This window comes from Urocitellus parryii, chromosome 3 (genome assembly GCF_045843805.1).
Source record: "Urocitellus parryii isolate mUroPar1 chromosome 3, mUroPar1.hap1, whole genome shotgun sequence".
Lineage (NCBI taxonomy): Eukaryota > Metazoa > Chordata > Mammalia > Rodentia > Sciuridae > Urocitellus > Urocitellus parryii.
Genome location: NC_135533.1, coordinates 100760735 through 100788626, shown reverse-complemented (window position 1 = coordinate 100788626; position 27892 = coordinate 100760735). Strand labels below are relative to the sequence as shown.

The following is a 27892-nucleotide window of genomic DNA, read 5'->3' as shown; positions in this document are numbered from 1 at the left end:
TGAAATGGGCACAGCAGTCACCCTTTTACAGATGACAGTGGCAACCACTAGCCAAGGTGGGAAGAATAGGACACAGGCAGCCTGATGCCAGAGCCAGACTCTTAGCTGCTGTCTATAATGTGCATGTAAAGGTGTCTGCTGAGGAGGCAGAATACCAACAAAGTCCAGAAAGAAGTGGGGTGGGGGACCAGAGAAATAGAGGGAGTGAGCAGAAAATGAATAGTCATCAACAACTCTCCTGGGACCAGTGATTATGGGAAGTGATCTCTGCTCCAAGCCTGTTTCTTGGATGGACAGGACTCTCTAGGAAGTACTGCATGTCTGAAATAAACTCCTACTGGAATTTGTAAATACAGGGCTTCTTTTTTTCCCTCTATGGCTAATCAAAACAAACAAACAAAACCATTGGGTTTCTATCTATGAAATAGTAAAAAATAGTTGCCTTTTACCTCACAGTTTTTAAAAATATGGAACCAGGGAAAGGGAAACTAGTCTTGAGGGCACCCAACCAATGCAGGCTCTTAGCAAGTCTGCTATATTCTCCTAAAAACTGTATGGTGTTCTTACCTCCAGTCGACGGATGATCTCCCGCAGAGGAAGTGCTGACTCCTGTCCCCCAATGAAAGTAGTAGTGGGTAAGTGGAAGACCTTGTCGAGGTCAGACTCATCCAGGCCATAGAACCCTGCAGATGATGAGGGACAAGGCACAGCCATGCAGGGACCACAGTTTACATAGAGAGGGGAAGAGATGCCCCAGGGGAGCAAAAAGAGAAAAAAAAATCTTAATAAAAACCCTGATATACATGAAAGTAAGTAATATTTTACAGCCAGAAACAGAAACTTTAGCAGTAAGTGGGAGCTGAGACTACTACTGGGTGTCACAGGTAAACCAGAATAAAGCTCCTATTATTCATGTATTAGTCCAATTATTTATAATTAATGTACCAATTATTTATAATTCGAGATAAATTTATTTCAAAGTCCCCAAAATAAAAACCAGCTTTGAGAGTGGGAACAGAGAGCCATGAGAAGGCATTGAGAAAGTCAATCAAAGCAGAATTAAGAAGGGAATTAAAGTAGGAAATGAGGAATTGATAGAGAACAGCACATCATATATGAGTTACATAACAATAATATGTGTGTATGGTGAGAGAAAGAGCTGGGGAACTAAGAAATGGGGGAGAAACAGTCACCCAGGGGCCGAGCAGCCTATGGAAGAACTGCCAGTCATAGCCACACAGGGCATCAGAAAAGGGGTAAATAGCCCCCACCGGACTTAAATATGGGCCTCTTCCTGGAATTCCCAAACTGAAGTCCTAAAGATACTCTGCAGAATGTGTTCATAAACACAGGCGTACCCTTTCTCTCCCAGTCCAATCACTCTGCAAAAATCATTAATGTTCACTAGAGTACTCTCTATAGGGAAGATGCCTCCTCATCCAAAAGCATTTTTTTTTTCTGCTAGAGAGCAACAATAAAAGGGCTCTATTTTTGGCATTCCATGCTTGTTTCATCATTATTGAAAGAGACTGTAAAATGGTACCAAAGGTTCTTTTTCCAATTTGACATCTACTCTGAAATAATCTATTGACTAGAAAAGGGCAAGAACACACTATAAGAGTTACAAGCACTTGCATACCTCACACCAGCACTTTATGAGGCTCTGGAAAATGAAAACTGAACCTGAAAACAAGGACTCTGCAGAGTCTCCAACTACTAAATGGATGAGATGAAACATTCTGTTTCTTGGCCAAATTAAGTGTAAATAAGAGCTGCTGTGAAACAAACATCCACAACTATGGACATGAATCTTTGGGATCAAGTCCAGGTCACCACACATGTTGGGCAAATGTTCTACCACTGAGTTACATAACCCAGCCTTTTTTAAAATTTTGAGACAGGGCCTTGCTAAGTTGCCCAGGCTGCCCTCAAACTTGTAATCCTCTTGCTTAGGCCTCCTGAATAGCTGGGAATACAGATGGACACCACCAAGCCCAGCTTTAGGGTAGGTGTTAAGTCCTAAAAGCAAGCTCTTTTTTGAGTGTTTACCCCCCCTTTATTAAAACAAAAGCCAATCTACTTTTTTAACCTGGAGAATAGTGATGATAGAAATGGCTTAGTTAAGTCTAACCACCTGCTTCCTCCTGTTAACTCTACCAACAATAAGGACATAACAATCACTGTGCCTGAGTGAAACAAATACCTCTCACCACTTAATAGCACAGCTTGCAAGTAATAGTCTCATGGTATTTATGGAGGAAAAACAAAATTATTTTTGAGAAACTTCTAGCTGATGAAAAAACTCAGGCCAGGGAATAGAGTATCAAAGCAGTGTTTTCTGTTTTGCTTTCCTGGGATTTGAACACAGGGCCTTACTCATCCTAGGCAAGAACTCTATTACTGAGCTACATTCCAATCCCTTTTTGTTTTATTTTGAAATAGGGTCTTGAGAAGTTCCTGAGGCTGACCTTGAACTTGCATCCAGCCTTCCTCAGTCTCCAGTAATCCCCTAGCTGGGAATACAGACATGCCCCATTGCACCCAGCTAAACTAGCTAAACCCAGCTCCATTTCTAGTGCTTCAGCCATTTGAGAAATCAAACCTACAAATGGCTGCTTTGGGAAGGTAGAGGTGACATATTTTTCCCTATCCCCCCCTTAAGTATAATTCAAAACCCTGGACATTACATGCAAAACAAACTTAATCCCCTGAAAGGTAGAAAAGGGCAAAACAGCTAGGGAAGTCCCTGGGTTTCCTTCTGCTCCAATATCCCAGATTTGAAGCAGAAGAACCAGCATCTCAGAAATTCTCAGACATACAAATAACCAACACCCCAAAAAGTTGCTCTCTATCCAAAAGGCCAGGAGTGGGACAGCCTAGCAATACAAAAACCTTTTAGACAATTACTGCTCTTCATCAGCCAAAACCCCTCAGAAAACACTATGGTCCTACTGCTACACTCACGAGGCTCTTATGAGCCCAACCTCCAACCTTTATCTGGGGGTTTAAAAAATGGTCCACGAGGTAGTCCACATTTCCTCCCTGGGAGATAACGCAGCAGCTCCAAAGCTTACCTACAGGAACAAGATAGTGCCTCCTTTCTCTCCCAGCAGAACAATATCCAGAGGTCTGCTACTAACAGAAGATTTATATATAAGATTCTAATGCTTATAATTCCCGAAATATCCTAGTTTCAACTTTAAAAAAATCACAAGAGGAATCAGGATATCTCGGATTGAATGAGAAATGATAACCTACAGACACATCATGATGATGAAGATATTAGAATTATCTAAGATTTTAATGGAGCCATCATAAAATGATTTCTATGAGCACTTTCAAACATAACAGTGACAAAAAGATACTGAGTCACAAAACAAAGTCAGGAAAAATTTCAGCTTTGTAAAAAACAACTCACTAAAGAAGTTCAACAGAAGAATCAAGGGTTAGAGAACAGTGAATGTGAAGTAGGAGGAATAGAAACTAATGAATACAAAGAAAACAAAAAGTGAACAGAGCCTCAAAGAAATGTGACACACTAATAAAAAAAAAAACTGCATACACATATGGATCAAATTCTAGAAGAAAAAGAAAGGGTGGCTAAAAAGGTACATGGAAATTTGCTAGAACAGCAAGCTTAAATCCATGGATTTAAGAAGCTGAGTGAAGGGGCTGGGGATGTGGCTCAAGCGGTAGCGCGCTCGCCTGGCATGCGTGCGGCCCCGGGTTCGATCCTCAGCACCACATACAAACAAAGATGTTGTGTCCGCAGAAAACTAAAAAATAAATATTAAAAAATTAAAAAAAAAAAAAAAGAAGCTGAGTGAATTCATAGGATAATCCCCCCAAAATGCATGCCAAAACACAACATAGTTAAAATATCTGAAAATTAAAAACAAAGAAAAACTCTTTGATAGCAGCCATCATAAATAAAGTGACACCTTAACTATAAGAAAAAGCCATTTTGAATGACAGAAAACCTTGGAACATAAAAGGAAGTGGCATCCTTTCCCCCCTTTTTTGGGTAGTACTCGAGATTAAACCCAGTGCCTTTGTACATGCTAAGTACATCTTCTATCACTGAACTATACAACTTGCCCCAAAACATGTTATTTTTAAAGCGACAGTCTCATCGATAGCATGTGATTGGGTCATATAGTTTTTAAATCTACTCTTCTAATAAATATTAATTAGTATATATTTAGACTATCTATCTATCTATCTATCTATCTATCTATCTATCTATCTATCTATTTATTTTGGTGGTAGTGCTGGGGATTGAACCCAGGGCTTTGTGCATATGAGGCAAGCACTCTACGACTGCGCTATATCCCCAGCCCTGCCATTTTATTTTTGTTCTCTGTTCCATTTTTCATTTCTATGTGTTTCTCCCCTACCTTCCTGTGGGCCAAACATCGTTTTCATTTTCATTTATCTACAGTGTTTCTTTTTTCACATACTAGAGGTTGAATCCAGTGCCTTATAGATGCTAAGCACATGCTCTATCACTGAGTTATACCACCAACTTCAACATTTTATTTATTTTTAAACACAGACTCCACACATTTTACTTACTTATTTTTCTAAATGGTGCCAGAATTGAACCCAGTGCCTTAGACATACTAGGCTAGGCAAGCACTCTACCACTGAGCCACAACCCCAGCCCAGCAACACATTATTTTTTTAAAATATTTTTTAGTTGTAGTTGAACACGATAGATACTTTTATTTATTTATTTTTATGTGTTACTGAGGTCCTTGCGTGTGCTAGGTGAGCACTCTACCACTAAGCCACAACCCCAGCCCCTCAGCACGTTATTTTTAAAGTGATTATCTTAAAATAGTGACCGACTGTCTTATTTATGGTTGGATCATATATTTTTAAAATCTACTCACATATATTTGCCTTCTAATTAATGCATTTAGATGATTTATATTTAATATAGTTGATACTACGTTGGGACTTAAGTATGCCATTTTATTTTTAATTCTTTGTTCCATTTTTCATTTCTCTGCTTTTCCCCCTACCTTCATGTAGGTGGGTTAAACATTTATTTGTTTTTTGGTTTTGGTACCAGGGATTGAACTCAGGAGTGCTTTGCCTCTAAATCACATTCCCAGCACTTTTGATTTCGAGACAGCTTCCCTAACTTGATGAGGCTGGTTTTGATGTAGAATCCTCCTGCCTTAGCCTCCTGAGCTGCTGTGATTACAGGCATGAGTTAATTAAATGTTTTTTTAATAATTCCATTTTTATTTATGTATGGTGGGCTTTTTTCTTTTGTTTTCTTTGTAGTATTAGGGATTAAATCCAGAGACTTGCACATTCTAGGAAAGTACTCTACTACTATGCTACATCTTCAGCTCTTTTTACTTTATTTTGAGACAGGGTCTCTCTAAATTGCCCAGGTTGGCCTTGAACTTGCGATCCTCCTGTCTCAGTCTCCAGAGCACTTTTGGATCACAGGTGTGATCCAAATAGCACACTTTTCAATAGCTGAAAGAAAATATCCAAAAACATCCTGCAGGAATGAAGAAGAAATCAAGAAATTCTTAGACGAAGGAAAATTAGGTCTGCCCTAAAAGAATGGTCAAAGGAAATTACTTAGAAAGAAAACAACAAATTGAATTGTAGAAAGGATTAAATACACATATACACACACACACACACAAAAAAAAAAAAAAGAAAGAAAAAAAATGTGGGTAAATACAAAGATGGCTCCTTTTCTTACTGGGAGTGCTGAATTATGTCTGGTGGTTGAAGCAAATGTACAACAGTCTGGTGTGACCTAAAAGCATGCATAAGAAATATTTAAGGAAATATTATATTACAAATTGTGAAGGATAAAAAACTGTAGAACTATAAGAAGAGGTAAGGTTTCTACATAATCTGAGCTGGTAAAATTAACATCAGTAGTTAGTGATAAGTTTTGTCTATGTAATGTAATACCCACGTGAACTAGAAAAGCTACAGAGATTTTTAAAAAACACTATCTGTAAATAAGTAGAAATAAAATTTTAAAAATACAGATATAAAAAGCCATAGGAAGACAGAGAATAAAAGCAAAAAATGAAAACCAACAAAAAGAAAATAAAGAATAAACTATTAAACAACTAAAGAAAATAAAGAATAAGGTTGGGGATGTGACTCAAGTGGTAGCACGCTCGCCTGGCATGCATGAGGCACTGGCATGCATGAGGCATGCACCACATAAAAATAAAATAAAGATATTGTGTCTACCTAAAAAAAAAAAAAGACTAAAAAATAAATACATAAAAAAGAAAGAAAACAAAGAATAAAACTGTATCAAATATGATACAGTATGAAAATAAAAGGGTGGACAAAATATACTATGTAAACCTTAATGAAATGAAAGAATAACAATTAATGTCTGATAAAAATTACTAGAGACACAGAACTGACATCACATTATGAAAAAAAGATCAATCTAACAAGAAGACACAGCAATCCCAAATGTGTATATATCAATTAAGAGAGCTATAAAATATGTGAACCAAAAACTAACAGGACTGAAAGGAGAAACAGACAAACCCACGTTTATAATTGAAGACTTCAATACCTCTCTCAAACAATGTTTGAAAAACCTATATAGAAAGGCAGGGCAGCAAGGGTATAGATGAACTCAATAACTATCAACTAACAAGTTTTAACTGACAACTGGGTAGGGGAGCACAACCCAGCTATTCAGGAGGCTAAGGCAGGAGGATCGCAAGTTTGAGACCAGCCTGGGCAACTTAGCAAGACCCTGTCTCAAAATTAAATAAAAAATGCTGGTGATCTAGCTCAGTAGCAGAATACTTGCTTAGCATGCCTGAGGCCCTGTGTTTAATACCCAGTACTGCTGCCCACCTCCACCCCACCGCAAAAAGACTTAAAACAAACCTGACATTTATTTGTTTATGCTGGGAATCAAACCCAGGGTGTCATGCACAATAGGCAAGTGCTATATCATTGAGCTATACCCCCAACTAACAATAACATTCAAGTTGCCATGGAATATATGACAAAAGTTTTATACTGGATCAAACAAACAAATGTGGTAGAACTGAAATCATACAGGGTACATTCTCCAACCATAATGAAATCAAACTAGAAATTTAATAACAGATGACCAAAAAAATCCCCAAACACTTAGATACTAAAGAACACACTTCTAAATAACCCAAGGGTCAAATAAGAAGTACCAAGGGATACAAACTACAAACAAACAAAGAGCATAAATCAATGAAATTGAAGAACAAAGCAACACAGAAGCACAAAATGATACCAAGTACAAGTTCTCTGAAAATAACAAATTCCTTAAAAGACTGACAGAAAAAGATACAATTCACTAATATAAGGAATGAAAGAGGATGTGACCTCAGACTCCCAAGATATCAACAGCCCTATGACTAAAAATGAAATATAATTCATAAATAAAAAGCTCCCAAAAAAGTAATTTCTAAGTCCAGATGGTTTTGCTGGAAAATTCATATATTCAAAGACATAACACCAATTCTATACAATATCTTCCAGGAAACAAGGAACACTTCTCAACTTCTCCTAAATGGATCAGTAAGTTTAACACAATTCCTATCAAAATGTAGGCAAGTTTTTAAGCAGACACTTATTCTAAAATTTACACAGAAAGGGAACAGCCCTAGGCTAGCCAAAACAACTTTGAAAATGGAAAATAAAATTCAGCAGCTATGATAATTGAGACAGTGTGATACCATGGAAGGATAGATACAAGAGTAAGAGAAAATAGAAAACCCAGAAATAGATCCATATGAGTCCTACTGATTTCTGACAAAGATACAAAAATAACTCGATGAAAAATATTTGGTATCTAGGGCTAAGAGACTTGACAACAAAAGCACCATACCTAACCTGGATGTCAAAGTTAAACATTTTTGCTCTGCAAAAGACTCTATTAGCCAAAGAGTGGAAACAATCAAGAGGTCTTTCTGTGGGTGAAGAGTTAAAAGTTAACTGCATTACATTCATTCAATGGAATTCCACTCAGCAGCAAAAAGGAACAAACCATGATACACATCAATCTGAGGGTATCGTTAGAAAAGTACACTGACTGAAAAATACCAATCCCAAAAGATTACATACCGTGTTTCCATTTCTATGGCATCTGAAAATGACGGAATTATGGAAATGGAGAACACAATAGTGGTTGCTACCGGTTAAGCATGGTGTGTAGGGTGGAAAGGAAGGGATCTGCGGTGTCCTGCCGCAATGTGTGCTGCAGTTTTACAAGCTAGCACCACTGAGTGCACCAAACTGGCTAAAGCACATAAGATCATTCTTTTATTTCTTAGAACTGCACATGAATCTATAATTATCTCAAAATAAAAAGCTGAATTAAAAAATAGCATCTCACAGATATATGTCTAAGAAGAAAAAGAGAACATCTTAAGGGAAGCCAAGAGTGGAAGGAAGAAACTGGACACAGGTTGGGGGGAGGGTAGGTGGGAGGAGATGACAGCAGGCAAATGGCCCCAGCACTTCAACTCTGGATTCCTCAAGGGTGTTCTGCCCAGAACCAAGGAGGTCATATGAAAAGGGTTCCTAGAAAGTTTTTATTAATACTTTTCTTGTCCTTCAAACATGGAACATTTTGGAAATCTTGTCTAAAATGCCCAGAAAACAGAATCTGGAAGAATCCAGGGTCAGCCAAAGCCACAATACACAATGTGGAGGATGGGACAAGCCACCATGCAGAGCTGATATAGCCTCAGGTTCCCAGCTGGCTGCAGCAGGAGCTAAAGGTGAACTATGCTGAAGATGGAAGCTTACAGTGAAGCAATGAAGAAATGCAAGTCTAGATGAAGGATGCTCTTCAAAACACAAATTGAACAGAAATAAATGACACCAGATACATAGCTCTACTTATTGGTTAACAACTAAATAAAGGGAGGATAAAAGGTATTTCCAAACAATAAACTTTAAAATGCTAATAGAAGTTGTGTCAACTTTCCCCAAATGACATGCTAGGAAAAGTTGCACATCCTATTCAAATGAAGTCCTGAACTCCAGAAAGGTGAAAGGCTCATTATTTTCATACCTCCTACTGTTAGCATTCGAAGTCGTTCCTTGAAAACTGCAAGATCTGAGAGGCAGAGTGGGGTAGCATGGGTGAGCGCAGAAGGAAAAAGACAGGTGAAAGTTAGTTTAAAACCCAAACACCAAACCCTATACCATTATCACAGTTAACAGGTAGCACAGACACAGCCACATGGACACACACACTGAAGGAGACAAGGGTGGGTTATGTAGTCAGGGGATCAAACACTGAAAGTTGTTTTGGTAAATGTGGGACTTGTTCATAGAACAGCTGGAACAAGGTGAATTAGGAGGGGCAGCCCCTCCACTGACACTGGGAAGCCATCAGGCAGCGTCGTTTGATCTCCTCTCCTAGCCTGCAGAAGGTGCGAACGCAGTGCTTTTCTGGGAAGTTACATACACTCCTGTTCTAGGCAACTGTGGGATGAAAAACGGAGGAAAAGAAAATGAAAAAGACTGATTTGTAGAGTAGCCATTTATCAGAACAGAATTCAGATAGCTGTCTAGACTCGAAACTTTAAGATTCTGAAAGATTCTAAAGAACAAAGTGAGTCCTTGGTCTTGCCTCACAAGATGGCAAAACTGGAATAGAGAAATTGGTAGTTGAGACTATCCTAAGAGTCCCAGATATACACAACTGGGCATAGCTGCACATTTTCTTTCTACCTGTGAGCTTTTCAGCACATTTCTACCCTTTCTATACCATTAGTGAAAATCAAGATATTTATCTAGATACATAAAATACCTGACCCACATTCTGGATCTGGTGGCTAAGGGTCAGGGTCAGGAAAGTAGGTGGTAATGGATGCATAGAAGGACTGATGGTTCAGCTCTGAGCCATGGTCACTGACATTGTGAATGCTCACGACCTTGGGCATGCAGAGAAACGTCAATTAAATGCTTCCTTTCATGCTAGTAGTGAACAATAGTTGAAGAGTACAGGTGTATCAGAGCTGGAGGAGATGGAGCTGCTGAGGACGTGCTTCCAAATGAAGCACAGGGAAGTGAAGTTGGAAGCTAGTGTGACAAGGTTTACCAGTTCCTGGTGTCTAAGTCAAAGATCTTCTTAAACATTAGGAGTTGCTGAGTCCTTTGTCACTGTAATCCCAGCAACTCAGGAAGCTGAATTAGGACTACTGTCAAGTTTTGAAACCAGTGTAGGAAACTTAGAGATTGTCTCAAAAAAAAAAAAAAAAATAGGGGCTGGGGAAATAGCTCAGTTGGTAGAGTGCTTGCCTCGCATGCACAAGAGCCCTGGGTTCAATCCCTAGAAGGTGGGGAGGGGGATGTCTTCGTGGCCAGGACTCATTCACCCAAGGGGTACCACACCCATCATGCACTATGGTTTCAACCCCCATGGGTATGATCTTAGCTTGGCCTGTCTCCCAAGGCACTGAGGAAAGCTCCCCTGGTACGCCTCATTAGTTCTCTAAGGCTGCACAGAAGAAGCAATGTTTGCTATATGAACTGCTATCACTTGAAATTATAAAGAACAACTTTATTTTTAGCTAATATTTTTTATCATCAAAGAGTAAACAAGAGAGCCCTAGAAGGTCAAGAGGATATATGTAAATGTTGTCATTTTTCAACAGACTGGTAATGACACAGGGGCAGAACTAATTCATCTAAGTAGCTAAAATTCTGCTTTATTTTTGAACTTTTAAGTTGACTTTTTAACTATTAATTCAAGTTCACTTTCTGAAACTGGGTGGGTGTGGGATTACGTAACTGTAATCCCAGCTATTCCAGAGGTTAAGGTAGGAGAATCAAGAGTTCAAGGCCAGCATGGGCAACACAGCAAGATTCCATCTCAAAAAGATTAAAAGAAAAAAACCATTTCCTAAAACTGTTTTAGGAATTTATACACACTAATGTATCCAAGGGAAAAGAGCCATTTTCCTCAGAAATATTTATAAAATTTGTTATCTGGGATTCTTGTTTAATAATGTCTGAATCTCACAGTAAAAGAAAACCTCAATTTTTTTGTCATTGCGAAAAATTACATAGAATTTGAATAGAAACCACAAATTATGGCATTTTTAAGTAGGAATTTCATTCAAATACTACACTTGACAAAGAAAACTCAAGGCAAGAGTTAATGGGAAGCCAGGCATGGTGGCACACGCCAGTAATCCCAGCAGCTGAGGAGGCTGAGGCAGGAGGATCATGAGTTCAAAGCCAGCCTCAGCAGCAGGGAGGTGCTAAACAACTCAGTGACACCCTGTCTCTAAATAAAATACAAAATAGGGTTTGGGATGTGGTTCAGTAGTTGAGTACCCCTCAGTTCAATCCTCAGTAGCAAAAAAAAAACAAAAAAAGAGTTAATGGGAATAAGACACCACCTGTTCCCATCTTAAACTGAGCAAGGAAGAGATGACTAGTATAGAGTACAAACCCTAAGGCAACAGTGTGTAATTATGCCTACAAGTCAATCTGTTTCCAACAAGCAGTATCCTGCCAAAAATGGCAATGAACCCCTGGGACTCACGGTCTGGAAGTTTCCATTCCTAACACTCCAAGCTGGCATTTTGCAATATACTCTCATCTCTAACGTGGCACCCTGACCCATGATCCTTCATTAAGTCCAGCTGGCAAATTTCTCCCTATGAACCTTCCTACCAGACGACCTTGTGGTGCCCAATCCTTATCTCAACAGGGCCCACACAGGATTCAGGAGAAAAATCTACAGAATCTCACCCTGATTCGTGGGTGATGGAAAATGTGTAGTCAAGGCATCTCATATCGGAATGCAACCCTCTTTTCCAAGGGAAGTATGGTCCACAGTACAACCTGGCATAAATTAATAAGTTCTGTGTGCACACAATTATCTGATGGTGAATCCCGCTATCCTGCCCTGAGTCTGCTGAGGTTCTTGCAACTGTAAGAGTGACTCTTAACTCTCTGTTACTTTGGAGACCTGGGGAATTTCTGAGAACTGAGGCTAGGTGCTGTGCCCTAAATTAGCTTTCCCAGTTTTTTTCAAAATTGGTTTAAAAATGAAACTCAAAGAAATAAATTCCACCTAATTAAAAAAATTCAGGGTGGACACCGCCCTGTTTGCACCACCTTCCACGGGATGCTCAGCTAATCTAGGGGGCTTCTGAAGTGGCATCCTTCTCCTTTCTTCATCATGCATAACATGCTCCATGGGGGCATGAAGAACCACATTCAAAGGCAGTCTGTGATTGCTGTTCTGAGCCTCAGTCTCCCCAAAGGGAAGAAGAAACTGTCCAAAGGAAGCAGGGAAGGACAGCTAATAAGAGGAATGGGAGCAAATCCAGCTCTGGGAAAGCATGCATGCAACTCAGGACATGTTGCACTCAGTCTCTAATCTAGTTGGTCATACTCACCACATGGCCCTGTGACATCTCCCACACAGATCATGACCCAGTCACATATGCTCATTGCATGGCCCCCTGACACAATATGCTATCAGCACGGTTCCTGACCAGTCACACACACTATACGGCCCATGACAACTTCATTACATGGTCCCTGACCCAGTCACACACACTCACTCTGTGGCTCCTTATCCCACCTCATTCTTACTGAGCAGTGGGAGTGGAATTTGCTGTAGTTTTCCTGGGCCTCAAACCTCCGCCATGGTGCCTGAGTCCTCACTTCTTGGTTGTAAGTTTCTACATTTGATGCGATGCTCCATTGCTTCGTATAATTCAGGTGCAGTTCAGCTTCTCCATTACTAACTCCTGTGTGATCTGGGCTCCTTGCCTGACCTCTCAGTTTCTGAGTTCAACTCATTACCAGTGAGTCCAGCAGCACTCATCTGGAGACTGTTCAGGGCATATACAGCTCACACACAGAGCATGGTAATAAATTCCAGGCATTACTCTAAGGTTTATTGTTTAAACAACCTTAGGAGGTGATTCCATCACTTCTGTCTTACAGAAGAGGAAACTGAGGCACAGAGCAGGACTCCAACCCAGGGACTGTGCCCTCAGAGCCAGGTTCACTGAGCTAAGAATTGATGCAGGATGTTCTGCAAACTTTCTAATGGTCACACTGGACCTGTATAGAAGGTAAGCATTCAAGATCAATTTTCCTACAGACTCAAACATCTAACATGTTTATGCTATTCCTATCTTTTGTACTTAAAGAGTTTATTATTTTTAAATCATACTATTTCAAATTTACAAATAGGAACTACATTCTAACTCTTCCTTAGTAGTTCCATAGGATTCCTCAAAGGACTTCAGGGCCACTTTGTGCATTTTAGCTTCATAGTTTGTAAAGTCCTCGGGACCACTCACGCTCATTGTGTCTTTGCTGAATTGGGAATCACAAACCTCAAAGGAGCACAACTGCCTAGACCATTGTCCCAGGTTAGACTACAAGCTGAAGCCTCAGGATGGCCTAGAAGAATGATGGAGAATGATACCCAGATTCTAGCCCCACCTCAGCCACTGATCGTATAAGAACTTAAGAGACTGGGTTTGACCAAAGCCCTTAGGGTATCCCTTCCAATTTGCCTTGATCTAATTAGTCTGAACAAGACAGGGAATAGTTTTAGTGCTCCCTAGGTAACTCTAAATGTACAGAGTGAAAACCCTGAGAAAGGTCCATTTTAAAATACTGAACAACTGGCAACTTGTGATCCCACTAGCTGAGACAATACAAATTTGGACAGGAGAGGGGATATGGTCCCCTCACCTGCTCCCTCTGGTTCAAAAGTTTTGCTGCTTATGGAAAACTAGAATTTTTGGTCCCCACCCTGACTGATGCTATGTGAGGTGCTTCTCTCACAAGAAAGGGGTCCTGGAAGATTCCCAACCTCTTCATGAGGGAACAGTATGCCTGGCATCCAGGAGTTCATTCTTTTCTGAGCACCTGGAGGAGACTCAATAGTTCTGGAAGGTTCTGGAAGCAGCCACTGCACTGATGGAACAGCAAGAAGAGGAAGTTGAAGAGGCTTGATGCCATCAGGCTATAATGAAACTGATAAATGGGAAGGGAGGGTTTCTATACTAAGGATGAGGCAGAGGAAAAAGGCTATACAATCTCCTGGGAACACCATAAGGAGAGGTCCACTTCTTGGAAGCACACACTTTTCACAACTGAATAATGGAACAGAGTTCAACTCATGCCAACTAGCCTTTAAGATTCAAAGGTTTCTCTAAACTTCCTCTGATATTATGAGATATATATATATATACATACATATACATATTTAATTTCATCAGGGTTTCTGATTCATAATTTCCTCCATAAGGCAAGCCATAGAAACTGCATTTCTTCCTCAAAGAAGAATTTTCTGCTTTGGAGTTGTCCATAAAATAATTCTCTGACCTACTTTGTCTGATAACAGATATAACTCTCATTTTAGATGGGGTCATGCCCCATACTCAAGAGGAAAGAATGCTGAAGAATCTGGACAGACAGACCTTGCTGGGTTTCTCCACTCAGTCTATTATCATTAAATTATACCCTTTTAGTCCATCACATTTCTACATGACTGTCCATGCTTTGATCATGTCTCTGAATGAAGTCTCTATAAAAACTCACAAGGATGCGGTGCTAAGAGCTTCTGGACAGCTGAACACATGTAAGCTCACAGGAAGGTGAATAAGACTCATCCACATCAAAGAGGGTGGTACACTCTAACTCCATAGGGACAAAAGCTCCTGCATAGGACCCTTACAGAACCTGGCCTATATATCTCTTCAGGCTACTTACTTGTATACTTGAAAATATACTTTATAATAAACTGGTAAACTTCTCTGAGTTCTTTGAGTTACTTAATTTGAGTTCTGTGAGCAAATTAATCAAAACTAACGAGAAGGCTGAAGGAACTTCAATTTGGAGCCAATTGGACAGTATTCTAAAGGTCCAGATTTGCAACTGGGTTTGAAATGGGGAAAGTCTTGGGGACTGAGTCCTCAACCTGAGGGATCTGATGCTATGTCCTTGTTGATGGTGTCAGAACTGAATTAAATGAGAGGACACCCACCTGGTAACCAGCACTAAAGAAGCAACTGCCTGCTTGTGGTTGGGAGAAATGCCCACACCATTTGGAATCACAGAAATCTCCTGTGTTAATTGTTTTGGTGTCAGAGCAGGGGGAAGATGGCTTGTTTTTCTTACATACTTCCTAAATTTGCTGATACAATGTAGAGGATACCCTACATTATCTAGGAAGGTTTTTTAAGAGCAATTACAAAGTGCTAATATCAATTCCAGAATCAACAATATTTGACATATAACTTTACCTGATTAATGCCAGGCACAACTTGATAATGCCTGTAGGGGAACTGGGCAATTGGCCTTAGGGACCATTTCTCTGCAACCCTTCTACAAATGTCTGCAAGAAGGCTAATTCCATTCCCTCCCCAAAAGCAGTATTAGCAATAGGTGATCATCAATTTCATTAGCATGCACAGTGCCTGTTGTGAACACCCTGGCCATTTCACAATTAGTCATATCATCATTTCTTTAGTACAGGTTAGCAGCACAATGATGTAAAGCAGATTAACTCTGGAAGCAACTGCAGGTGAGTGCCCAGCCACAACACCCATTCACCTCTCAAGGAGGACAGAGTGCAGGCGGGTACACCTGGTACTGTGACAAAAACCCATCTGTGCTCCACACATGCACCTCCCAAAGGCCCTGGCCTCCGGACGCTGTGGGAATGCCTTCCAAAGTTTCCTCGGTGTGATCACCAGCATTTAAGAATTGGGAGATCCCAACTATACACCTTGCTCTAAAATTCACTCTATGGGACGCAAGTGGGCCCCACCGTGCATCAGAAGAGGACAGTTGTGATAGTCGCTCCCTTGCAAGGCTCACCAGTGGCCTTGTGGAAGACAGCACTGCACAGGGATATGGAAAGGTGGAGCCAAAAGAGCTGTTCTCTAAGCAGCTTCCAATTCACCTGCCCAGGTGGGCCAAGATTGAGACTTGGACAATCTGGCTGAAAAAATGGGATAAAAATAACATGCCCAAAATACACTAAGGCTGTATTACCAATAAATTTCAAGTGATCAGAACGAAGGAAACTTAAGAGCCTTTCCCTCCTGCCTGGACATCCTGGCTGCCACAGGCTGTGGCACAGCGAGAGGAGCTCAAGCAACGCAGCTGACTGCTCTCAGACCCTCACCAAGTTTGTCTGTGGATGAGATAATGTCAGCGGGCACGGAGGAGTCCAGATCAGCATCCAAAATCCCCAGGGGGTCCAGCTGTGCTACATGGTGCCCTCGTATCTATGAGTGGGCCAACGATGAGAGGGAAGGACACACACAAAAGGACAGGAGAAAAAAAAGAGGGAAGGGGTAAAAAAAAGTAAAATTACATTAAAATTAGCATTTACATATTAATTCTCACCCACGTTTGAAGAAACAGTTACTGGAGCATCATCAAAATTTACACAACTAATTCCGAGAGGATCAAGTTTTGCAATGTGGTGACCCCTGACCTGGAATAATAACACAAGCAAGTCATTAAGCAGATCCAGTGAGCTGTGAGGAGGGGTAAAAGAGTTATACTTCATGCAAATCTTTCCCAGAGGGGAACATGGCACTAATAAACCCATACAACAAAATTAATTTTAAGAAGTCAATCTTGGAACAGCTTATTTTAAAAGCACTATTGTGCATAAAATCACTTTTATTAAAAAAAAGGTGGGAAATATAAGATTCTCAGGTTATGATAAATTTGAAAAGTCTGAAAAGATCTATTTTGTGGGAGCTTATGGTTTCAACAAAAATGATATATGCTGGGAAACTGTTAGCCCAGTGTGAAAGCTTCCTTTTAGTAGAATGTAAAGATTTCCCTAAGGAGGAAATGAAGGCTTGGGTGTTGGATAAAGCTGAGGAAGGGTACAGATGAGGCATCTTACTAAGAGATTTGCCTTTATTATATCTACATAGGGAGTGAGGATGCTGGCCCTGATGCTGCATACAGGTCAGCACACACATGGTAGTCAGAACAAAAAAGCCCACAACAACAGGGACTTAAAGCATTTGGTCTGAACTGTTCAAAAAACAAAGGAGGGGCTCAGGATGTAGCAAGTAGAGCATTTGCCTAGTGTGTGAGCCTCTGGATTCAAACCCCAATACTATAGAAAAAGGGAGAAAAAACAGAGAATTCCAATTTTAAATTTCTTTCAGTTTTGGATATTTTACTCATAAATTTCTTGCTAGCAATTTGAGAGGGAAGGAGATTCGGAGAAGTCACTACAAGATCATAGTAAAGATGTTACTGAGGCCAACTACATGAAGACAATAGTCAAGAAGGACTAGCTGTGCCTCTTACCTCTGGACAGGTGTGCTGTGAACAGTGCCTTAGAGGTTGGGGCTATGTCATTTACAGCATCATGCCCATCTCCTTACAGGCAGCACATGTGTGCTCCAGGCAGAGAACTCTTCTATAAAATCATGGCCAGAAGGACCCGAGGACCCAGGGTCCTCCCAATTCTGCCTTATTACACATATACACCTTAGACATGTCTGCAGGATAAATCTGAATCATCATCTCCAGGAAAGAGAGACATGGGCAGAAAGGAGAGTTCAGGGCATAATTTCTCTGGTTGTTAATGCTGCAGCCACATAAGAGACAGTGAAGCCTGGGATCCGATGGAAGCTCTCAAGAGGTACTTTTCTCTTCTTAAAACTATTCATAGATCAAATTTTAAGGGCTTTCGCTGACATGAGGTGGATGCTGCAAGATTCTTAGCTATTGTGTTCAGAGAAAAAATGAAAGGAAAAGCTTAGTTCTGCTCAACAAGCCTGATAAGGGCTCAGCTGCCCTTACTCCTTCTCCTCCCTGCTTCTGTGTCTCCAAGCACTATAGATTTCTTATAGTATTCAGTTGTTAGCAACTGAGAGGGGGCATCAACCCACTCAACAGCATCACCCTTCCCAGTCAATGCCTCCTGCTGGGTGAGTAGCACTTCTTCTCAATGGCCAGGCTTGGGGTTAGGGCTGTGGCTCAGTGGTAGAGCACTTGCCTGGCACACTTGAGGCAATGGAGTCCATCCTCAGCACCACATAAAAATAAAATAAAGGTATTGTGTCCACCTACAACACTGGGGGGATAGGGGGGAGATCCCAGTTTCTCTGCCCAAAAATCTGTCATGCCAATTTATGAAAAGAAATAAAGAGCTATTATGAGGCACTTATTAAAGACAGCAGAGGATCTGCTTAACTTTGGTTAGCCTGGTTCCCATTCTTTCGTATACTTGACTTTTGCCTCCCTAAGACCCAAAGGCTGGAAGCAAGCACCTAGAACCTGGAGGAGGTAAAAGAAAATGACTATAAACACTCAGAAAGGCCCAAGAAACACTGCATCCTTTTCCACATGGATGGTCAGCTCCTGCTCACCTGATATGCCCTGATGAGAGATTGTACCGCCAGGTGGTCCTCTACAAGCTTGTCGACGTTGGGTTGTGCATCCACCAGGGATTGTGCGTGGGCCACGGTAGCCAGGGAGCCTCGGCTCAGGGAAAGGGGGCTTTGGTAGGCAGTGCCCGGGGGAGCTCCAGCATTGGTGTTGCGGAAAAAAATGTCCCATGACTAAAGACAAAAAAGGTACAGGGTTACCTTGCTGCTGCCCTAAGTGGCCAGAGAGCTGCTCTCCAAAATTAGTCACATATACTACAAGCTGGCCAGACCCATCTCCTCCTACTCTGGACAGCTTAGGTCCCTGTCTGCCACCAAATGGTGGGTTCTGAGTTTGGATCCCAACTTCAATCCTTCACTTTGCCCTCAGAGTGCTCCTTCTATCAACACAAAGGCTCCAAACCATATGGCTCTCCTTCATGGTACATGCAGGTCTTCTGGCCAGGTACTGAGACCTGGAGACAGAAGTGCTCAGGAAGAAGGTACATGCTTTCTGCCCCTGCCCCATTTGTCTGTAGCTCTGCAAACTCTTCCAGTTCTTCTTTAGGTATGCCAGATGTGCACACACTGCCAGAAGCACCTGGGTAGCAGCAATGGGATTGAGCACCTCCTTCAAGATCCTAGAGGCTTGGGGTTAGGGCTGTGGCTCAATGGTAGAGCACTTGCCTGGCACACTTGAGGCAATGGGGTCCATCCTCAGCACCACATAAAAATAAAGGTATTGTGTCCACCTACAACTCTGGGGGCTGGGGGAAGATCCCAGAGGCTCAACACAGCCTTTGGGGTCCAGGGCCCCCTGATCACACCCTCTCACCGTCTAAATACAAACCAGAATCTGATCCTTTACAAAAGGCAGTTCCTCAGAGAAATAATCTCATTCCTATGTGGGGGTCAGAGATTAAAATTAAAATTGAGAGCTCTGTGACCTTGACAAGTTACTTAACATGCTGTGCTTAGTTTTCTAATCCATGAGGTCAGAAATATATATTCTCCACAGGTGTGCTTGTATAGACTAAACAGAATAGTTAAAATCATTAGCAAAGTCTAGTAGGTAGCAAGTACTTTAGGAAAGCCAGGTGTTACTACCTGCACTTCAATTTCCTCTGTTCTACTAAAAACTGACTACTTTCCTTGAATTCCTATTATGTTTGGTTATTTCATGTTTAAATTATTTGATCTATAAGTTGCATAGACACTATGAATTATAATAGTTTATTCAAAGATGAATTTTAATATTTTAGAGATCAGAGATACTGATAAAATTCCATTACATTGCAAAAAACCAAAACAAACAAACAAACAAAAAAGACCCAAAACTGAAAAATTTGAAAGAGGAAAAAATTTTCAGTTTCTAAGATTCTTTCATCAAAAAACTCTGATTGGACTGAATTGAAAAATTCAGGAGAAATTTCATTAGACTTTTGTGTTCGCCTTCTAGGAAGCCCTGCCAAGATACCCACATATGTTCCTGTCTGGGACTTGGGTAGATATCAAATGGGTCTGTTTGTGTCTGGAGACAGAACGGGTAGAGATGGCTAAAAAAAAAAAAGTGACACTGGTCCCTAAGTTCTTCTGGCTTTTTTCAGACATGGAATTTTTATAACACCAAGACACAGACATACCTGACTCAGAAGGACCCCACTATAGAGAGCACACTATGTGCTGCAGCCAGCCACAAACTAGAAAGCTCCCTAACACCATGTGCAGCTCCATCTTCAGCCTTAGACAGGGCATTCTGGCCTCTCACTAAAAACTCTTGTGAAGGAGTTTTGTGTTTCAATTTTATTTTATTTTTTTAAATTTTTTATTTTTTTAAATTTTTAAATTTTATTTTTTTTATTGTTGGTTGTTCAAAACATTACATAGTTCTTGATATATCATATTTCACCCTTTGATTCAAGTGGGTTATGAACTCCCATTTTTACCCCATATACAGATTGCAGAATCACATCAGTTACACTTCCATTGATTTACAGATTGACATACTCATGTCTGTTGTATTCTGCTGCCTTTCCTATCCTCTACTTGTGTTTCAATTTTAAAATGTTCTACAATAAGAATATATTCCTTTTGAATTAAGATGAAATACTTTTTAAAAAAACTACTGGGGGGATATGATTGCACAACACTGAATATTTTAAGAACCACTGATCTGTATACTTTTAAATAGTGACATTTATGCTATGTGAATTATATCTCAGTGACAATTTTTAGATGTTTTAACAATCATTAATCTTTCTGGTTAAATTTCAGTGTGCCAGTTGACAGAAGAAGAACAATCTGAGGTTGTCTTCTGGTATCTTCCATGGCAGTATTTTTACCAGGGAAAAAAAGTATTTTGTGAGAGGAAACAGAGGACCCCTCAAGCATTGACATGCTAGGAAAGGTCTGCATGCCTCCCACTCATCCCCTCACAGGTTCTGTGCAAGGACAATGGATCTAGAAGATGGCTATGTATATACTTGATGTCTCCAGATACTTTCAATTTCATTGAGGTTTTCCATCAAACTCAAGGGAGTTCCCTACATTCTGGAAGCTGTAGTGATTAAGGATAGCACACCTTGGCTGTCCATTCTCCTGAAGATAGAGATAACTAGAGACCACACACCTTGGTGTCCATCTTTGTTCTGAAAACGATATGATTAGGGACAGCACACCTTGGCTGTCAATTCTTATTTTAGAAGCAGAGGTAACCAGGGACCACATACCTTAGTCATCCAATCTCAAACACATGGCTTTCCCCTGAAATTCTCCCTGGTCTCCAGGACTTAAAGACCTGGCCTGAAGGGAAAAACTCCTCTAATACAGCATCAAACTAGACAAGAGTCAACCCAACCATATCTCATCCTTACCCAGCAGAACTAAGAGAAAACTGCTCTTGCTACACAAAACCCAAATCAAAATTCTTTACCCCAAACTTGCTCTAGCACTAGCACCTCTATTCAGTCTAATCCTCACACTCATGGCCCCTGGAGAGTGAAGGGAGGGAGGCTGGGGTTGTGGTGCAGTGGCAGAGCCCTTGCCTCACACATGTGAGGCACTGGGTTCAATACTCAGCACCACATAAAAATAAATAAACAAAATAAAAGATATTGTGTCCATGTATAATTCAAAAAAATAAAAAATAAAAAAGTGAAGGGAGGGGCTAGGGTTGCAGCTCAGTGATAGAACGCTTGCCTAGCATGTGTGAGGCACTCGGTTGGATCCTTGGCACCACATAAAAAGAAATAAACAAAATAAAGATATTGTGTCCATCTACAATTTTAAAATATTTTTTAAAAAAATAGAGAGTGGAGGGAGGAAGCTGGGAATGGTGGCATACATCTATAATCCCAGCTACCCACGAGGCCAAGGCAGAAGGATCCCAAGTTTGAGGCCTGCCTGGGAAACTAAGCAAGACACTGTTTCAGAATAAAATAAAAAGGTCTATGCAAGGCGCAGTGGTACACGCCTGTAATTACAGCTACTCAGAAGGTTAGGACAGGTGGATTGCAAGTTCAAGGTGAGCCTGGAAAACTTAGTGAGATTCTGTCTCTAAATAAAAAATAAAAAGGCCTGGGGATGCAGCTCAATGATAAAGCACCCTTTGGTTCAATCTCCTGTACTGCAAAAACCAAAAATCAAATAAAAAAAGAGTACAGGCAAAGCATGATCCTTAAACCAAGCAGCTTCTGGAGAGGAACACAATCCAGACTTCCCTTAACTCTTAAAATGTATCATTCTTGGGTTGGGGTTGTAGCTCAGTGGTACAGCATTTGCCTTGCATATGTGAGGCAGTAGGTTTGGTCGTTGGCACTACATAAAAACATATAAATAAAATTAAGTATTTTGTCCATCTATAACTAAAAAACAAACAAAAAAAATTTTTAAATATATCTTTCTTCTTCTGCTGTGGCTTCCGTTTTTTGGGGGTAGTGGGTGGAGATCGAACCGAAGGGCACTTAATCACTGAATCACATCCTCAGCCCTTTTTGAGACAGGTCTAAGTTGCTTAGGGCCTCACTAAATTACTGAAGTAGGCCTTGAACTTGCAATCCCCTTGCCTCCAGAATTGCTGGGATTACAGGTGTGAGCCACTATACCCAGCTTCATCTTTCTTTTAACATCCAGAACACACTAAAAAGTGTCCAGAAACACAGGTCAAAGTCATCCAAGAATAAAAACCTTGGATTGAGGGGGTTCTTCCAGGCTATACTGATTCGATTTTTTTGCCCTGGGGAACAGCAGTACTTTCAAATCCAAAAAAACCAAAAAAATCATAGATGGAAAAATCATAACTTTCACTCTGTGATAAAATTCGCTTTGAATAACAATAAAAATGGTAAAATAATCAGCATCAACGGGTTGCACTGATGGTCTCTGTGGGCAGGTGTTTCTAACTGATTTCCAATTTCTCCCCTGGTAGAAGGTTCAGCTCAGGCAGCAACTGCCAGACAGTGTTAATGTGACTGAGTTGTAATAACAGAACAATTCTGAGAGAAAGAACTCTGGCCTCTCTAGTAAAAGTGCCACAGACCTCTTACCCTCCTCCAAAACAAGCTGGGAAAACAACACTGTTAAACTTCAAGGGTTGACAATGAAAGGAATTTGCACCCACTGAAGCCCAGGTCTGAGGTCAGGGAGGTTAGGGCCAAGGCCCAGAGAATATAAAAGCTACAGGACTCTCAGTCCAGGTCCTGCAGAGAAAGCGGGAATGGCCATGATCATGATCATTGGGCAGGTCTCCTCACTCTAACATTCTTTTTAAAACTCCAGGTGATTTTCAAATGGCTGCGGACAACAGCACAGACGAAATTCTCCTCTTCTCCACCCTAGCCCACATGCCCCAACTCAACCCTCCAGAGTCAGCCTAGTACACAGACAAGGGCCCACGTTGACAGGGTGGCTCCTGCACTGGATGGAACTGCACACCCAACAGTGTGTGTCATGATCATTTGCATCATGATCTGGTGTCACACTAAAAGGTTTTCTGATGGTACAGAGATTCTGTATCCAGCAAACAACTGCTCACATTTGGCATCATACTGCACAGTTGAAGTGGATTAAATTTAAATACAAAAATACCTCAAAAATGTTGATTTTTTTAAAAAGGACTATAAATATGAAGGTCATCTTTTGGCCTGTGGACTTCTCCCCTTAGCATGCACAGCAGGAAGCCAAAAAAACAGCTGCCCCACCCCACTTGTGCCTGAGTCTTCTCCACCAGAACTGAGCTCACTTAATTCTGGGCAGGGGCAATGAGCCATAGCCCATCCCAATTTCTCCTTCCACCTGTTTCACTGCAATCCTGCATCTCTCCCAGGGATCCCATTCCTCAGGAAACAACTCTTTTCCCAGTTTCTCAGCTTGCAGCCCTGTCTACATCATCCTGCCGAGGACATGAGAGCTGTTTGCCTTCCACAACCCTCTGGTTTTAAGTTCTTTGGAGCCCCCTGACCACCTGCCTTGGTGCTTCCCTTCTGCCCGTCCCTCCCTCAAGGCCAGACAGCTGCCTTTCTTCCTCTTCTCATCCCTTGGCCTTTCTGCCTCACCCCAAAATGGCTGATCCCTGTCAGTGTTAACACTTGGCTTTGTCACTAGAGTTTCCCCTATTCCTAATCCCAGGGCTTATTTGTCTCTTCCTATACTTATTTCAACCTGATATTTGTGTATTCACTACTGGTCTTCCCCTGCTACCAGAACTAAGCATCCATTTCCATTCTGGAGGATAAATTGTGTCTAGGCTAAGACAAGTCAGTGATCAGCTAGCACAAGGGAAAAGCTTAAAAAAAAAAAAAAAAAAAGAATGCCAGCACCTGAACTCCCTTGCTCCTGCTGAGTGTGAGATAACACCTAGGAGACAACAGCCCACCCATTAAGGAAGGTGGCACCTGGCACTGGCATCATGACTGAGAATCTATCTGCAACCCCAATCTCTTGGTGGGTGAGGAAATAAGCTTACCCTAAGCTGCAAAGCTGAGTTTTCTGTTTCTCCAAGTCAAATTTACTCCTAACTATCCCCTGTTACTGTCTGAGTATCCCAGAACCTATGCTCAGTGTGGGCAAGGACAGCAACTTCTACTTCCAAAGTTTCCAGTGCTGAGAATGTTGCTTCCCTATCATGTGCAAGGCCCTGGGTTTAATTCCCAGCACCACACACACACACACACACAAAAAAAAAAAAATTTCCAGAGACAAGGCAGAAGCAGAAAAAGAGGGCAGGAACTGGCTCACGAGTGAAAGAGATGATTTAACCACATAGAAAGGGCAAGGCGTGGTGACACACACCTGTAATTCCAACTTCTCTGGAGGCTAAGGCACGAGAAATTCCAAATTCCAAATTCAAAGCCATCGGGGTAACCTAGTCAAATCCTGTCTCAAGATAAAATTTAAAAGGGTTGTGATAAGGGGCTGGGGTTGTGGCTCAGCAGTAGAGCGCTCTTCTAGCACGTTCAAAATGCTGGGTTCCATCCTCAGAACCACATCAAAATAAATAAAATAAAGGCATTGTATCCAACTACAACTAAAAAATAAATATTAAAAAAAAAAGCACTGTGATGCACTCAGTAATAAAGCGCTTGGCTAGAAAGGACCTAGATTCCATCGCTAGTACCACCAAAAACAAACAAACTAAACAGTACAAGAGATAAAAATTTCCTTAAGAAATCCTAAGGAATAGGAATAGTTTTTCACCCTGAAGCACAGAGATGAAGTTGGACTCTGGCTTCTGGGGGAGATTGCTGGTGGCAAAGATTTCTGAGTCACAGTAACATACACTATGTTCCCAGCTCCACCACACCCAGCACTAAAGTCATTAGCCTCTTCAACCTCTTAATTGGCTTGTTACATAAGTAATAAGGAAAACCTGTCTCCTTACCTAGTCTTGAATGCAAAAAGGTTACATATACACACTCAACTTTCTGACCACCAGAGGATGAAATCATTGATAAGAGGAAAAAAGTTAAAATGTTACAGCATTTTAATAAGGTGAATAAGGATGCATGTGACTCTGAAGGGATAGTTGCCAGGAAAGGTGAGTCTGGAAGACAGAGGAGTTCTGGGCACCAAACTCTGCACCTGCTAAGGGGTTGTGGGAATCCTGTTAAGCTCTTAATATAACATGTTTTTCCTAAAAGAGTATCAAGAATGCAGAATATACCATGTGAAAAAGATAGAGGACATTATTTCTCAAAAGCTCAAAAGCCAGTTCTGTCTAAATTAACAAGTATCTATAAAAAGCTAAATGTACACAGCATTCCATAAGGTGTGAGACAGGGAAGGCAACTAAAATAAGCTTCTTACTCTCAAGAAGAGTAAGACAAGCAAACATAAATTAACAGAATGGACATGTGTTGAGGAAGCAAGGGCACTTACAAGAGGTGGCCTATTGCTTGAGCTCTCAAGAACAGGTAGGTCATAAGAAGTGAGGGGAGGAAAGGACAGAAAAGTCCCCAGCCCCATCCTGTCATCAGGTACTGAGACCATGGTGTGGCTATATAGTAGGATGTGTAAGAAAAAGACTGGGAAGGTGGCCTGGGACATGGGAGAAACCTGGTTATCCACACTCTGGGAACCAGGACCAGGACAGTGGCTAACTATTATTACCAAGAGAAGGGAGGCTCAGGGAGAGGGAGTTCAAGTCCCCTGTGAACTTCTCACAGTGGACTTAAGGTTATCACCTTACTTCCAGATGACTTCAATCAAAACACAACAGATTTCAAAACATAAATAATTTTAACACTCTGAAATGAAACCAGAGTTCCTATTTAATTGAAACTAAAAGCACTGAATTGTAATACATGAAGCTTTTTAACCATTTCCTGCCTAAAGTTGTTGCTGCTCATGCTTCCCACTAACCTGACCTTGACTTTCTTTGCAATGGTAGGGCTCTTTCTCCCAAAGAGAGAATGCTCTTCAAAGGCTAAAGGCATGTTAGTGCTTTGCATGAGCAGGTGATCAACTTTGACCTTTGCCAAATTAAATTAGACGAGACTCAACCTCCTTTCTGGAGGAAAGCCTGGCAAGGGTGGTATATTCTATCAGGAGAGTCCTAAGGATGGGGCAGTTGACATATAATTCCAGGGGGTTTCCCCCTTGCCTCAGCACTGACCTCAACAGGTTCAAGCTTCTGAACAAGGGGCACTTGTGTGTTGCTACACATTCACAGCTCAAGAGAGGCATATGTAAGTCTGAAGATTTAGGAGTCTCAGGGCCAAGCTCCCCTCAAGTTCTCAGTTAAGTCCAAAAAGACAACACTCATGGAGGACTTTCTACTTCTGAGGGGCAGCCAACAGACCATCTGACAACTCTTCCCACAAATGTCTCTGACACAGACCTTCTTGTGGGATGATCCTCTCCAGTTCCTGATGGTTGTTCTACTACGAGCTACAGACAGGTCCCAGGTATGCTTCCCTCAGGCTGTATGAGATCAGGGATGTCACTTCAATTTTCTGGCCTTTTTCCTAATCTATAAGAGCAAGGAGCACAGCTATTTAATGACAGCTCTGTATCTATCTTTTCAGCTTCTTAAATTTAAAAAGCACTGGTACCAGGCTGGGATTGTGGCTCATTGGTAGAATGCTCGCCTAGCACGTGTGAGACCCTGGGTTTGATCCTCGGCACCACATAAAAATAAAGATACTGTGTTCAACTATAATTTTTTTAAAAATACACACACACACACACACATAAAAAAGCACCTGTATCAGATGCAGTGTTGCGCACCTGGAATCCCAGTGACTCAGGAGGCTAAGGCAGAAGGATCATAAGTTCAAAGCCAGCTTCATCAACTTAGCAAGGCCTTAAACAACTTAGTGAGATTTGTCTCAAAATAAAAGACAAAAAGGATTGACTCAGTGGTTAAGCACCCCTGGGTTCAATCCCCAGTGAGTCGGTAAAAATAGATAAATATTTTTAATATATTTAAAAAATATACTAAAAATATATTTTTATTAAAAATATAATTTAAAAAAAAAAAATAAAAAGCGGAGGCTGGGTTGTGGCTCAGTGGAAGACGGCTTGCCTATCATGTGTGAGGCCCTGGGTTTGATCTTCAGCACCACATAAAAATAAATAAACAAAATAAAAATATTGTGCCCAACTATAACTAAAAAATAAATAAATATTTTTAAAATAAATAAATAGAATAGAATAAAAAGCACCTGCATCTATACTTGTATCTGTTCAAGAAATGGATGGTGAACATGAGGAGGTGCCAGAATTTAGTCATGTGTCACTAAAGTTTATTTGAGGGCCCAAACTCTATGACTGTGATGGGCCTCATCAACTGGCCACCTTTTCTTGTTCAGAGCCAAAAGACCCAATCCTGCAGCTGTCCTGCCTCTGTCCTTCCTATGTGACCAATCTTGGTCACTATGCTAGTGCCATCCTGTCTCCGGCTGGAACTAGTCAAGGACTCACCAAGGACATGTGACAATCACCCAGGGGAATGGGGTAGGGCAGGTTCTGGTCTCCTCAGTTCAAGGAGC

At 41.1% G+C, this 27892-nt stretch overlaps 1 protein-coding gene across 4 annotated transcripts in view; it reads right to left on the bottom strand.

The window, feature by feature from the left end:
- Ogdh (oxoglutarate dehydrogenase) overlaps positions 1-27892 on the bottom strand; it is a 77527-nt gene that overhangs the window by 28412 nt on the left and 21223 nt on the right. For all 4 annotated transcript variants that reach the window (XM_026399485.2, XM_026399484.2, XM_026399482.2 and 1 more), the window contains exons 3-5: positions 18408-18599; positions 16187-16289; positions 568-683 (exon numbers count right to left, since the gene is read on the bottom strand). In XM_026399485.2, coding sequence (XP_026255270.1) covers positions 568-683; positions 16187-16289; positions 18408-18599 — 411 coding nt within the window. The remainder of the gene's footprint in view (positions 1-567; positions 684-16186; positions 16290-18407; positions 18600-27892) is intronic.